This window comes from Miscanthus floridulus, chromosome 8 (genome assembly GCF_019320115.1).
Source record: "Miscanthus floridulus cultivar M001 chromosome 8, ASM1932011v1, whole genome shotgun sequence".
NCBI classification, from domain to species: domain Eukaryota; kingdom Viridiplantae; phylum Streptophyta; class Magnoliopsida; order Poales; family Poaceae; genus Miscanthus; species Miscanthus floridulus.
This window is the reverse complement of record NC_089587.1, coordinates 118,751,710-118,766,023: the sequence shown is the minus strand read 5'-3', so window position 1 is coordinate 118,766,023 and position 14,314 is coordinate 118,751,710. Positions and strand designations below refer to the sequence as shown.

General features: G+C 40.0%; 1 protein-coding gene and 1 pseudogene across 1 annotated transcript; one reads left to right on the top strand and one right to left on the bottom strand.

The window, feature by feature from the left end:
• The first annotated feature begins 348 nt into the window (after nucleotides 1-348).
• On the top strand, nucleotides 349-3,123 carry LOC136469809 (uncharacterized). Its single transcript, XM_066467864.1, has 12 exons — nucleotides 349-537; nucleotides 612-792; nucleotides 891-1,064; nucleotides 1,173-1,270; nucleotides 1,361-1,516; nucleotides 1,640-1,812; nucleotides 1,895-2,069; nucleotides 2,168-2,266; nucleotides 2,391-2,522; nucleotides 2,604-2,704; nucleotides 2,793-2,970; nucleotides 3,097-3,123. The coding sequence occupies exons 1-12, from the start codon at nucleotides 349-351 to the stop codon at nucleotides 3,121-3,123; spliced, it is 1,683 nt and encodes a 560-aa protein (XP_066323961.1).
• Nucleotides 3,124-3,328: 205 nt separating this feature from the next.
• On the bottom strand, nucleotides 3,329-6,108 carry LOC136469806 (protein FAR1-RELATED SEQUENCE 5-like; annotated as a pseudogene).
• Between the last annotated feature and the right edge of the window lie 8,206 nt (nucleotides 6,109-14,314).

Sequence of the window (14,314 nt, the reverse complement as noted above, 5' to 3'; positions counted from 1 at the left end):
AGTTAGTTTCTGATGATGCCGGCCTCTATTGATTTTCAGAGAGGCCGTCCTCGCATGTAGGATGTGTGTAGCAGCAGCAGCAGCAAGTAATGAAAATTAGTCACTTGCTTTTGTTAGTTTGACTTTGAATTCATGGATATCATTTTGTTTTTTAGGGTTATGGCTCATACTAGCAATCCCTGTTGCGGCAATCATGGGCTGCAGGATAACAATCGAGTTGGCCCTGCTCTTCGTTATGTGAATTATTTTAGAAATGTATGTTTCTTTATTTTGTTTTTAAATAAATCTAGTATGGAATTAGCTCTTTTTTCATACATTATTAGCTTTTTCTGTGTTTATCAAGCTTCCATGTCATCTGCGAATCTTCATTTGCTGGAGGAGTTTGTTGGTTTTTGTGAGGCCAAGAAAATAAATCTGCATAATGACCCTGTGCAAGAAGGGAGTACATCTCGCCATGATCAAGCTAATGCTATTCCTGATTCATCATCATTTAAGGAGGATATCATTTTGTATATTGGTGATCAGTTGCATCCTAATGTAATTTTTTTCCCTTAGGTGCCTTTTTGAACTTACTGATTGTCTGTTTGGTAGTTCTAACTTTTTTTTTTCAGGTCATTGACGACCTATGCAAGCTCGTGAATGAGAGTTCATATGGGAAGTGTAGGTTCTGTAAGATGCCCACTGAGAGCTTAGTCCTTAGTGTCCTTCATATATTGTCAGATGCTGCACAGATCAGCAAAGACTCCAAAGGAAACACTGCTGCTCCTCCTATTTTAGATCCTAATGTTGGAGGTATTTTTAGTATTTTCTTTAATTTTAATTTATTGCATTTTGTTTTAATTTTTTTTCTTTATAAGTAGTAATGTTTTTTTATACTTTTTGGAATTCAGTTGTAAAAGGCCCATCCATGCATTGTTCTCAGCAGTTCACCAGGCGCAGTGGTGCAGGGTTCCCCGTACCCATGAAGTGCACAAGAATTCCAATCAACGAGACTACAGGAGACCCAAAGAATGCGCACACTCATGTTGCTGGTAAGGACAAGTCATTCCCATTAACACAGACTGGTTTGTTTTCTTCTTATGTACTATATTAACTTTTTTTACCTAATCATTGGTTCTGAAATATATCTGTATTGAGGGGAATTCTATTGTTAACAACTTCCAAATGCACAGTGGCGAGCAACCCCTTATGCGTAGTGGTGAAGGGTTTCAGCATCCTGTTAATTGCACAAGGCCCCCAAATTATGAGTCTACAGGAGTGTAATCCTCCCGTTTTTTCATGTTAATATATTTTTGTATTCGTGCCATCTTGTTTAGTTTTTCATCTTTTATGGATTTTTCTTATTTCTTTTATTATATAGAACCCAAAAGAAGCTTCTGATTTCTTACATGGTTTGAAAATGAACAAGCAAATGCTGGTCCTGGACACTCCTTTGGTGATGTGTAAGGGCAATCGTATGTTTCATGAGGCTGCATCCATGGTAGATAATGGTCCTATCATGAACAAGAAACAAAAGGTATAACGTTGCTCCATATGCTGTGACTACCCCGCTCGTGGGTAGTCTGTTTTTGTTAAAGAAGCATTTGCAAACCATTAGTAAGTTTTTTTATTTCATTTTTTTTTCTTTTTACCACTTCAGGTCCAAGTTGGTAATTCAGTTAGACCGGTTATCAATATTTCTGATGAGAGACCTAAGCTTGAAGAGGTCAGATATAGGATGAGGACCAGATCTGGCCAGAGATGTCCTATAACTGAAGAAGAGGTTTGTTACTATAATGCAATATGTGGGCTTGCTCATAGCCAATGGAGTGGGTAAGTTAAGTTTCTTTTTTCTTTGGTATTGTCTCTTTTATCAATCATGTTTTTTTTTTCGCTGACACTTTTGTTTTTTTAGTTGGAAGGCAGTCGAATTCTCTTTGTTGACCAGTGTGACATATTCCTCACTGGGCGAATCTGTTGAGCCTGGGGGCAAAGTTGATAACTATTTTGTTTCCGGGATGTGTTGTTATTTTTTTGAGGATGTTCACCCTCGGCAGTCGAAAAAACACTTTTTCTATCCAAAAGTTGGGGTATGTTTTGTTCTTATTCTTGTTCAATTTTTTAAATTTTAATTTATTTATTTTTCAAGTTCATTAGTCAGTCAGTCTAATTTTTTATTTATTTATAGGGTTCTCTTTATACCTACAACTGCTCAGATGATGTGAGGATAGTCCAGAAATCGTTCATCGGTGCCAATTCTACTTACAAGCTTCATTTGTCAGATAAGGTTTTTCATTCTTGCATTTATTTTTTGTTTTACACTTCCTATGTACAGATAAAAGCCGTGCTATGTAATGTGATTTAAATTTTTTTTGATGAAATGTGATTTAATTTTAATGTATATGTTTTAGCTTTGTTTTCCAGTAGTCCTTCATAAGCATTGGTTCGTGTTCATTGTCGATCTGAAGAACAAGATGTTTGTATTCTTGGACTCTTACTTCGATTCCAATGCTAATTTTCAAATTGATGCTAGCTCGAAGCTTGTAAGTTTATTTTATGTTATCTTGATCAGTTTCTCTGGTCTTAGCTTGTACCTTGTTTGTACTTTACCTATTTTTTGTCAGATTATTGCTTTCAAGGAGTGCTGGTATCAGCATGCTGAAGGCTATACAAGTTTGGAAGATTTCTCTGTGTCTTATCCTGCAGTCCCCAAACAGAACAATATGTAAGTCTTGCTATGTTTTTTTTTCTTTGAACAGTCATCTTTCTTATTGGTTCGCCCACTGACTTTTTTCGCCATCCTCTGCCCCTAGTGTTGATTGTGGTATTTTTGCCGTCAAGTTCATGGAACTCTGGGATAAAGATATTGATCTAAGGAATGTGTTTGACCAATCTGATATTCCAAATATCAGGGTGAAGCTCGCAAACAATATGTTTTTCAGCAGGGCAAACACTATTAACAAGTCTCTAGTAATCAACTTGTGCCAGCAGGTACTTGTCCCCTCATAGTCTTTGTTGCATTAGCCTTTTTTATGATTTATATGTTTCTTTTTATATTTTAGATTGTGGTTCTATCCAGGGACAAGTTATCATTGTTATTAAATTTTTTTCTTGCAGGGGATCAATCCACGTGTCATTAACTAGGCTTTTTTTCTCACTGGGTGATGGCTGGAGCTATATCACATAGGATTAACAAAAATGTATAGGGGAGGGTACTAGCCAAAAACATGTTTTTTTGTTCTGGAGATGTGTTTGCACGCACATAGAACAATATAGTAATGTTTACATGCACTTGTAATGTCTCTTGTAATATCCTATTACATGAACTGATAATGCCTTTATGATAGCACTATATTACTGTCTTCCTTGGTCCTCTTGCACTCTTTTCATTTGCATCAATGTTGTTTCTTGTTGTTTTCTTCATCCTCTTTGGCTTGGGCTTGATCGGAGATCCTGCAAGGATATTTTAACTTTTGATTATGATAGCACTGCTGTAATGTCAAGAATAGTGTTGAGGTTTTTTTATTCTTTACCTATGCTCTCGTTTGCTGTTACTTTCTTCTTCTTCTTGTTTTCTTTTTGCTTCATTTTCTCTCTTTCCTGTTCTATCAGTGGCTTCATTCTTTTTGGCAATGCTGGCCTGCCCCTTTTTGTTGTTGTTTCTGGATCCCCAATATTGTTGTCTGCATTGTTCACTGTTGCATTTGCCTCCCCTCTGATTTGTTCCACTTCAATGGAGTGTACCTCTTCTTGAGTGTTTTCAGTTGTTTCGGACATCAGAATTGTTTCCAGGTGCAAGTCAATCCTGTTCATTTCTGCCATAAGGTACTTTGTTGCTTCCTCTCTTTTCGATGCCTTTGAATTGATTATTGTAGATTGCCTTGATAGCATATTGAATCTTAGCAGTGAACGCGCGTTAGCTGTGTTTTCTCCAATTCTTTGCTTGACCATTCTAAGATCCCTTTTCCTCCATCTATCTATTATGTACTTGTTTGGTATTCTGCTAATTTCTTTTTCAATCATCACTTTCAGGATGTGCGAGCAGAGTACTTCATCTTTGTTGAATTTGGCGCAGATGCAACTCATCTCCTCTACTCCCTCTCTGAGGTCAGTCAGGACAGTGTACTTTCTTATCCTCTCTAGTTTATGAACTTGGTTACTTCTCTGCCATACTTGAAATACTTTGTCTTCTTGGATTTCTTTGTAAGCTAATGTAGATGTAGCTTTTAGTTGAAGCTAGAATTTTTTGTATATATTCCTGTTGTACAATTCTTCTGTCTAAATCTCAAATGTGTAGCCAAACATTAGGTCCTTCTGCCTTTTTTGTACACTGTAGTGGTCCTCTAGATTTTTTGCTCTGTCTATTGTTTCTATCATTCGTTGGTACTCTAAGAAGAAGCTATGTATACTATAGGTTGGACCCACATTCTCTTTGAATCTTGCATTGACAGCCTCACTTCTTGATGTGGTTTGGATAAATGGGAAGGAATCATGTTTGTAGTATACTGGGATGAATCTTTCCCTTGTCTCCCACATCCTTGTGAAGTATTTGTTGTTCTCTAGCCTTTTGTCTTCAATCATCTTACCCCACAAGTACTCAAATTCTTCTTCTGATAAGCAGTTGTTTACTGTGTCTTCAAATATTTCGTAGAGGCCTTTATTTTTTGCGAAGACTTTTAGGTTCTTGTTGTAGCATTTGTTTTTGATGTGAAACAAGTAGTTTCTATGTCTTGTATTTGGGAACACCTCTGGAATGGCTGCTTTCATTGCTTTGTCCTGATCCGTAATGATGGACCTAGGGTGCTTGCCTCCCATTGATTCCAGAAATGTTTCAAATACCCACTTGAAAGTCTCTGCTGTTTCATCATGTAGGAAAGCGCATCCAAATAAACAAGTTTGAGCATGGCCAGTTATCCCCACAAATGGTGCAAACGGCAGCCTGTATTTGTTAGTCATGTATGTTGTGTCAAAGCTGACACAATCACCATATTCTTCATAATATTTAAGTGATGATCCATCTCTCCAAAAAATGTTTTTAACTCTGTTTTCCTCATCCAAATCAAACTTGTAGAAGAAATTTGGGTTATCAGACTTTTTGTTTCAGAAGTTGTCCAATAGCTTAGTCATATCTGATCCCCTGACTTCTCTGTTAATTTTTGTTCTTATGTTACTAATGTCTTTCTTCTTCACAGGAAGTGCCGTGGGTCCTCCTCTAAGATTGGACAGGATGGTTACCATCTTTCTTGTTGGAATGTTGCTTTCATTTAATGTTCTTATGAGTGCTTTCTCCATGTCTGTCAAATACTTGTGCCCATCAAAATGCTTTCCTGGCTGTAGGTCATGGTTGTGTTCTAATTCTAGTCCAGTAATCCTCTAGATTTGACCTTCTTCTTTGGCAACCATAGTACACTGACAATTTGTTTTTACTACCACATTTGTTTTCCTTTTAGGTCCTTTCTTTTTTCCAATGTCCTTGTCCACCTCTACCTCCTGCTGTGGTAAGGTCTTTGGTTCTTTGTTTTTTGCCATACTTGTTGCACTTAACTGCGACTTTTGTGACCTCTTGTTTTTTTTCTTGCTTCTAGACCTGAAGACTTTTACTACAGCCGTTCCAAAGCCAGCCAGGTATGCATAGAAGTTGAAAAAATGTTGAGCAGCTTCCTTTGTTTTAAATTCCATCCCTATTTGTGGAGTGTACATGCTATTGATGTCAGCATTGTTTCCTGCAGAAGCTGCTACCTGTTCTGCAGCAATGAATTCCTCAATTTCTTGTTCAGTAAGTTCTTGGCTGTTGTTTGTTTCTACACTATCAACATCTTCAGGTGGCACGCTCACTGCTTGAAATGTTACTGATGTTGTCGATGTTCCTTGAACTTCTTGTAGCTTCATGTTTTTGAAGATGCTATTCTGCCATTGTTCTTCTTCACTATCAATTAAGTAATCTTCACCCCACTCTATGAGTTGATTGTCTTGATATTCATTGTTTGAGTATTGCAGTTCTTCATGTCTTTCAGGGCCATTGCTAATGGTTTCTACTTTTTTCTGCAGGTCACTTCTTCGGGGGTCTTTTTCTAGAGCAGGACACATTGATGTATTGGGTGCATACTGTCCTGTCTCCATTCCATTCATTGTTTCTTGGTCTCCCTCGCATCTGCTAGTTGTTATATACATGCTATTTTCCTCCATAGACAAACCGCAGTCGCCCCCTACAAGCTGTATTAATGCATTTATGTTGAAGATAAGTTTTTTTTCCATATTCTGTGTATTTGAAACTTAGTTCTTTTCAATATCGTCTTACCTCATGACTTTGTTGGCTGCAGTACCAGTTGTTGAAGTCATCAAAGTTTGGTAATGTGCTTTCATGTTCCTAGGTGACTGTGATTATCAAAATGTAAGTTGCAGAAAGTTATCATATATTTTTTTCTTACGAAGATTTTTTTACCTGCACATGTCCACTGGATCTCATTTGTGCACTTGCTATTGTTTGGTGACCCCTGCAAACAAACTATTCTTACTGATTGCGACTATATAATTTTTGCATATTTAAATGTTTTTGTCAATGTCATACCTGTGTGTTCATGTCTCCCAACAACAAAGATGTATATGGGCCAAATGTATGCTGCATATTCAATTCCATTAAGTATGAGATTAGTTCTTTTGTTTTTGTAATTACAGTAAACACTATCAGGGTTTATTCTTTTTATGTCTTGTAAATTCATCATGATGGTAGTATTTTTTGTACCTGGACACTAGCAGGTATGATGTTTTCTTCCTAGGAGTTTCTTATCTGTTCAATTATGAGCTCTGTGTAACTCCCCTGCCAGTTGTTTCCTAAGCTGATTGGGGTATTAGAATCTGTTGTCTTGATTTGCTATTGTTGCTTCCCCTTCTCCTTGCTTGTGAATCTTCTGATAATATGATTTTTCTACCAATAATATTATTTTTTTGGGTGAGGGGTTAGATGATATGTGTTTTGTCAGGCTGTGATCCCAATTTTATCATTTTTTTGGTGTAAATCCTGTAGTGTTATTTGTGATCATAGCAGCAGGCAAGATGAATGGGATCCTGCAGTGTTATCGTGATCATAGGAGCAGAAAGATGATGGGGATCCCCATGTGCTCCAAATATTGATTTTGAAGGTTAGTGATTTTTTCAACTTACTTGGTTTGCCCCGTGAAGTTCAGTCTGATGTTGTTGTACGTCGTCCTCATCCTCCATCTTGGTCTCTCCTGTTTTCTTTTCTTGGTTTTGTTCTTCGATCTATTTTTTGGCAGCCGACGGCTGCTGGGGGGGGGGGGGGGCTTCGTGTGGTTTTGGAGAAGAGGTTGGTGTGCTCGGTCAAGTAGTGTATCTAATTGGGGCTTTTCTTTTTTCTAGTTTTGGCTGGGGCCTTTTTGGGCTTTTCTTTTTTGGTTTTGGCTTGGGCCTTCCCTTTATGGCATTTTTAATTTTTTTGTGGGCTTTTTTTTGACATTGTCTTTTTTGGGCTTCATTTTTTCTTGTTGGGCTTTTGTCCTTTTTATGGGCCTTTTTTGGATGGCCTTTATTGGCAGCAAACCGTTCATTTCAGGCGTCTTTTTTATTGGCTCAGCTGTTTTTTTCTCTCGTTGTTTGCATCCTCCATTTACTCTCTACCTTTTCTCCAGCTGCCCCTCCCCCAGCCCTTTTCTTTTGTCCTCCCCCTATCTTTTCACATATAGTTTCAGTCATTTAGAGTTCAGGTTATTTAGTTTCAGCTGGTTATTTAGTGTAAACCGAGAAGTTCTTATGTTGGATTCAGTTATTTTGTTCATTTTCAGTTTTCAGTCTTAGTCATTTGTAGTCATAGTCAGTTTATTTAGTTTCTGTTTTAGTAAGATTCAGTTCTAGTCAGTCTTGTAGAGTTCAGGTTATTTAGTTTCAGCAGGTTATTTAGTGTAAACCGAGAAGTTCTAATGTTGGATTCAGTTATTTTGTTCATTTTTAGTTTTTAGTCTTAGTCATTTGTAGTCATAGTAAGTTTATTTAGTTTTTGTTATAGTAAGATTCAGTGCTAGCCAGTTTATTCAAATTTAGGAAAGATTCAGTCCTAGTCAGTTTAACTAAATTTAGGAAATTGTGTTCAGTGCTTTCAGTTTATTGAGTTGTTGCTTCATTCATAGTTTTAGTCTATTGTTTGATTCGTTGTTGTTTTCCATGTTCCCCAGCGCTGTTTTTTTTTTCTGTGTTGTTTAATCTGAAATCTGAAATGAGTTTGAATCTGAGAGCGGTTGCGCGGCAGGGGGAGGGGTTGGGGGGGATATTCGTGGGTTGGGGGTTAGTTTCAGTTGTCTTTTGGGTCTTAGTTTCATTATTACTTTATTTCTTAGTTTCATTCTTAGTTCAGGTTATATTTATTTAGAGCTTTTTAGTTACTCTGTTCATCTCAATTACAATCATGTCAGTTCAGTTTCATTCTCTCTTTAGTTTAATGTCTACTAGTTCATTTCAATCTTCAATTACAGTTATGTCATTTCAGTTATATGTCTAGTCAATCTTCAATAACAGTTATGTCAGTTCAGTTTTATGTCTAGTCAATCCTCAATAACAGTTATGTTTGTTCTGTTATATGTCTAGTCAATCTTCAATTATAGAATTTCCTTGCTGCAAATTCTACTCTAATAAGTTGCATTTGTTTCATAAGGTTATTCTTTTTTTTTCTTTTTTGAGTTCAGTTTTTGGGTCAGCAGTTGAGTTGAGTTTAAGCTTTTGTTTAGTTTTTTGGAAGTATGTGAAACTCATTAAAAAATGTTAAATTGTATATACTGATATAAACTCAGATGTTGGAATAAATAGCTCATTAGTGCATTTTTGAACCTAAACCTGATTTGGAATTAGGTTTATGTTTCAGGTTCAGGCTTAGTGCATATTATTAGTTTCACTGCATTCTATTGATTAAAGGTTCAGGTTCAGTTTCATAATCAGGTTTAAGTTCAGTTTCTTTATCCGAGTTATTTAGTTCTCTTGACCAATGTTAGCTATAATGTTTTGTTTCTTAAACAAAGGGTTTTTATCCTCATTTATTGCCCTTGTGTATTGTATGAATTGTTCCATAGCTAATTAGTATGATTGAATGCATCTTTTTATAACCAAGCTTGTTACCTCTCTTTGTGTAGGATCTCAATGCAGTAAGGTTCCTAGCAGAGAAAACCATAGTGGAAATGAAAGGAGAAAGACCCTCCTCTGTGAGATTCAGATGCTTAACCAATTTTGATCGGCATCTTGGAGGGACCGCAATGACAGCAGAACACTACCCCCTCTACTGAGACTCTGAGAGCAGCTATCACTGTTCATTTATTAACACAATGGATAGCTATTTTTCCAAATTCCATATGTGACTCTGTTCTTTATGTCACTTTTTTCATGATATCTGACTGAACTACATATTTGTATAAAATGTCACTGTATTTCTTTTCTTTTTCTTTGTTCACTGCTACCAATTTGGATTTAATTTTCTTTTTTTACTGCCCTTTGATGCTAATGGATGTCAAATCCCGGCTATTTTACTGAAACAAAACAGCCAGATTTTTTTCAGTATCATCCGGCTGTTTCTTTCTCTTGAAATAGCCGGTTGTTTTGTTTTACTGAAACAGCCGGATGTTGTATAGACACTTCCAAGATTTTCTCTTCGACAACTAAAAGGTTTCCTCTTCGACAAACCAAATGGTCCCATGTCACATACTAGATGGTTCAACAATTTTCGTTGTTGGCAATGGAGCTAGCCCATTGTTTTTCCTAGGGCCAATTGTCATTGTTAAAGCGGGCACCAAAGTCTCCGTTGTTAGCAATGGAGCTAACACTTTGTTTTTCCTCCGACCAATCGGTCATTTCCGAAGGCGCACGGGCACTATAAATGTTTTTTTTAATAACCTAAAAACTAAAAAACTTGCATATTTGAAGAATCAAACCCACAACTCAATTTACAACTATAACACCTCTCTACCGCTACACCATACAGTCATGAAATCGATAGAGAGCAGAGCAGGACTTTCACTCGAAAGTCCCTCCACATCCCAACCCATCCCAACAAACACATGCTCCTCTTGCCGCAGCCATACGAAGCTAGCCACGGAGGCAATGTATGGAAGGTACTGCCATTAGTGGGAAGATGCTTCCAGGCCGACCAATTCACAGGCTTGCGTGACCTGCCAACACAGTCCCAGCTTTCATCAGCCGTCACTGTCCCACCGGACACCGGCCACCATGCATGGGCACACCAAGCTGCTGCACAAGGGCAACAACCACCACCACCTCCGCCGCACAAGACTAACTAACGAGCTTGCAACAATAATTGTGAACCCCCATGCTGGCTGCCAGCAGCCATGAGGATTGAGGAGCTGCCTTCAACCGGTTGCCACAACAGATGCAGTAAACTGGTCACAAGCATGCACGAGCATCCACTACAACGCAGTCCATAGACCGCAACCAAGCAAGTTGTTGCCAAATCCTTACAGATCGTTGAAGTCTTGACAACCATGGTGTTGGCTCGCTGAGGAGGCCTTCACGACACCCTACGCCTTCACCGTGCAACAGTAGCAGCAACGCAAACACACGTGCACCTAGAGGTTGCCACCGCCGCCGTTGTCGATCTCTAGGAATCGCCTTGGGACTTGAGGGACGCATTAGATGTGAGCATTTTAGGGTCTCGTGGGCACTTGCTTGCTGGAGCCTGGAGGACACGACAGCGTCCACCGATGTTTGGTCGTCACTGGTGGCCGTTGAACTGATCGATTAACCGAAATGCTATACAACTGTTTTAGCACACACACACACAAAAAAACATATGGATTTTTTTATCTCTCTCCCTCTCTCTTTCTTACCGGTGACCACCGGCGCCGGCGCCGGCGCCCACGCCCGCGCATCTGGCGCGTCTGTTTCTTTCTGGTTGGCCTAGCCGTGTACGTACAGTAGCAGACCAAGTAGCTCTTCTGATTCTGCGGACCTCTCCCATATGTCTGTTGTGTAGCAGACCAAGTAGCTGGCTCAGCTAGGCCGTAGGCAGGGCAACACAACACATACAACATGCGACTGTTGTGTGCTGGCGCATCTCCCCGAGCCCGGTGCGCCTCCCCGCGCCCATGCCAGCCATTGCAGTGGCGGTGGCGGCGGCGGCGGCGGTGCATCTGTGATTTGTCCTTCTATAAAAAAATTATGATATATGATCTGTGGAGGCTGAAGGCTAGAGGTAGAAGAAGGGTGGAGGCTGTTGGATCTTAATTCTATGGTAAAAAAAATTTATGTGTTGAAACCGCATAAAACGTATGGTTGTGTAGTAGACGCATCAAACGATAAGGCAACCCCGCACGGCCACTCCCAAGCCCGCCGGACAGGAGACAGAGAAACCTTGACAGCCAGAATGTTGCTGCGGGTACCATTCTGTTTGATCTGTGCTTGTTGAATAACAGTTTCAGCACCATCGTCTTTTGGCGATGCCTCTTTGGAGTTTGGACACGGTGAACAGCACAACCAGCGTCGCTACCTCTTGCTGAGCTTGTGTCGAGCCTCGTCATGCATCCTCCGTAGGTACATTGACGGCCATGATGTGATGATATGTTGCCGCATCAGTTTTGCTCGGCCTCCACCCAATTCGAGCTCGCCCCGTCCAGTAGGAATTTGCCTTTGTCCGAACTGGGTCTTTATTATACTAATAATGCCAAAGTATACATCGACGGACTTGTCATATATATCCCGGTTGCCGGACTACGTAGAAACAACCCAAAAGCGCACATGGTACAAACCGAGTGTTTTTGCGGTAGCTAGGACATGATTTTTTGCTCCCACATAACTTAGAAAACAAGCCCGCTGGATCAACAGTCACCAGGCTGGTGGTTGTGTTGTATCTGTCCAATGTTTATATGGGCCCTGGATCAACAGCTGCCAGGCTGGTTGTTGTGTCGTATTTGCCCAATGTTTATATGGGCTGATTGTCAGATCAGCCAAGTGATCACCGTGTCAAATTATAGTCTTAGAAGTTAGAACAAGCCCAAGACCGCTGTACCACAGGATCAACATTTTACATTTAAATTAATTAACAATAAGATCAGCCGAATGTTTTTGAATAAAAAGTGCGCCTAATACACACATACACACATCTTCGTGCATTGGTAGTCGGTAATGCTCGTATAAGGACGTCCGTATGTTCGGACGGGATGGACCCGCCTCGTGCCGTGCACCCCGCCCATGCCTCGTGCCATCCGTGCCCCGCGCCTCGTGCACCCGCTCGTGCCTCGCGCCGTGGCCGCCCTCGCCTCATGCTGCGCTCCCCCTTGCCGCGTCAACTAGCCTCCATTGGGCGGCAGTAAGTAGATGAGCACATGTTGCAACCGTATGTTTCATGCGTTTCAGGTGTATGTTGCATATGTTTCATCTGGATGTTTCAAAAATAGATATATCGTTTTATATGTTGTAATGGCTATACACGTATGTTGCAAGTATATGTTTCAGCTGTTTCAAACGTATGCTGCAAGTGTTTTATCTAGATATTGCATATGTTGCAGTGGCTATGCATGTATGTTGCAAATATATGTTCCAAATATTTCACCTGTTTCAGACCTATGTTACAAGTGTTTTATCTAGATGTTGCATATGTTTCAGACATAATGTTGCAAGCGTCTATTCAAAATATTTCATCTGTTTCAGACATATGTTGTAAACGTATGTTTATAAATCTTTCACCTATTTCAGACGTATGTTGCAGAAGTGCTTTCATGTTGCAACATTAACAGGCGTAGGAAGAGGATGCGTACAGATGTGGTCCCTGTGGGCATAGCGGTCCCCACGTGCGCGGCAAGTAAAGCAGGCGTGCGACGTGTCAACAGCATGTGACGCGGTCCCCACCTGCATGCGCATTAACAGGCATGTGGTGCACAGCTGCATGTGTACGTGCACGGTGTGCAGGCGCGATAGTTGCATGCGACATCCAGGCGGGGCAGACACTGTTCCATTTCTTCATGAGTGGTGTGCATCCGCGTGGGAACCGTGCATGTGGAGGAAAATTGCTGCCACTCCTACAGCTACATTCTGTAGAGAGAGGGCACTGCTGGTACATGCGAGAGTGAGGGAGCAAGGCATGCAGGTGAGTGCTCGACGCTAGGGCGAGCACACAGGAGGAGGTGAGGCGTAGCAGTCAGGATGAACAGCACGGCGAGGCAGGCGCGGGCGTCCAAACAGGGGCTAGTGTACGGACGTCCGGGCACTAGCCACGCCCATTGGTAGTATATGTCCTGAATGAATTGAAAATACACAAAAAATAATAAACAAAAAATTTCTAATAAGAACGAATATTTTGGCAAATATAAAACAAAAATGAAAAGCATGCTATGGAAATTTATAAAAGGTACAATCTAAACAAATGCCATGATGAGAACCAAAAACGACCCAAATTAATATATAGGTTATGACAATAATCAGTAAACATGGTATAACCTTAAACATTACGCATACTTCTATCCCTAAATAGTATAGATGTTGCAAGCCTCACAATCCAGATCAATAAGTATGTAAAATACAAACTTGTCCTATCCTATGACCCTAAAACATAACAAGCTCTATCATGGCTTGATCAACAACAGATTTAATGTCATGAGAGGTACAATACAAGCTCTATCCTATGATGATGGATCCTATTTCAAATGCATAGGTTTGATCGCAACCAATTTAACACCACAAATAATATTCAAATTCAAATTCAGATTTCAAACACATAGTTCAAACATACTTACAACTACATAGTCCCTTTATCAACACTACGAACACAATAAAATGAAGCTCAAATAGATTTTCATCACCACCAAGTCCATCATCTCCAGCAGTACGACTACCATCACTAGAATCACCAACTCCAACGTCAAAGCCATGGGAACTCTTGGATTTCAACTATTTATGATTTTTCCTTGTGATCTTTTGCTCTTGTTCCCACATCAACCAACACTCCTTGTCAACGAAATATGGTCGACAGTCCATCTAGGGGTATGCCCATGATGGTAGATTGTTGGTAGACGGTGCGTGTAATCAGGAACCAGATGGTTACAAAGACAGAAGACACAAGATTTATACAGGTTCGGCCGCCGTGTTGGCGTAATACCTACGTCCTGTGTCTCATTATTCTGTATTGATTGAGGTGAGATATGTTATGATCTGTATCATCTTGTCCGTTAGGGGACCCTTGCCCCTCCTTATATATTCCGAAGGGACAAGGTTACAAGTAAAGTATCCTATTTGGTACTATTACAATATCTAGTACAACTTGTAATCTTGCCGTGTACGCCTCGATCTTACGGGCCGGGCCACCTCGGATGGTGCGGCCCATGTACCATCT

Excerpts from the sequence above, each read along its gene's own strand:
- LOC136469809 (XM_066467864.1), top strand. The coding sequence starts at position 349 with ATGTCATCTGCGAATCTTCATTTGCTGGAGGAGTTTGTTGGTTTTTGT. Across the intron at positions 1,517-1,639 it reads TCATGAACAAGAAACAAAAG|GTCCAAGTTGGTAATTCAGT; the intron begins GTATAACGTTGC and ends TTACCACTTCAG. Across the intron at positions 2,705-2,792 it reads GTCCCCAAACAGAACAATAT|TGTTGATTGTGGTATTTTTG; the intron begins GTAAGTCTTGCT and ends CTCTGCCCCTAG.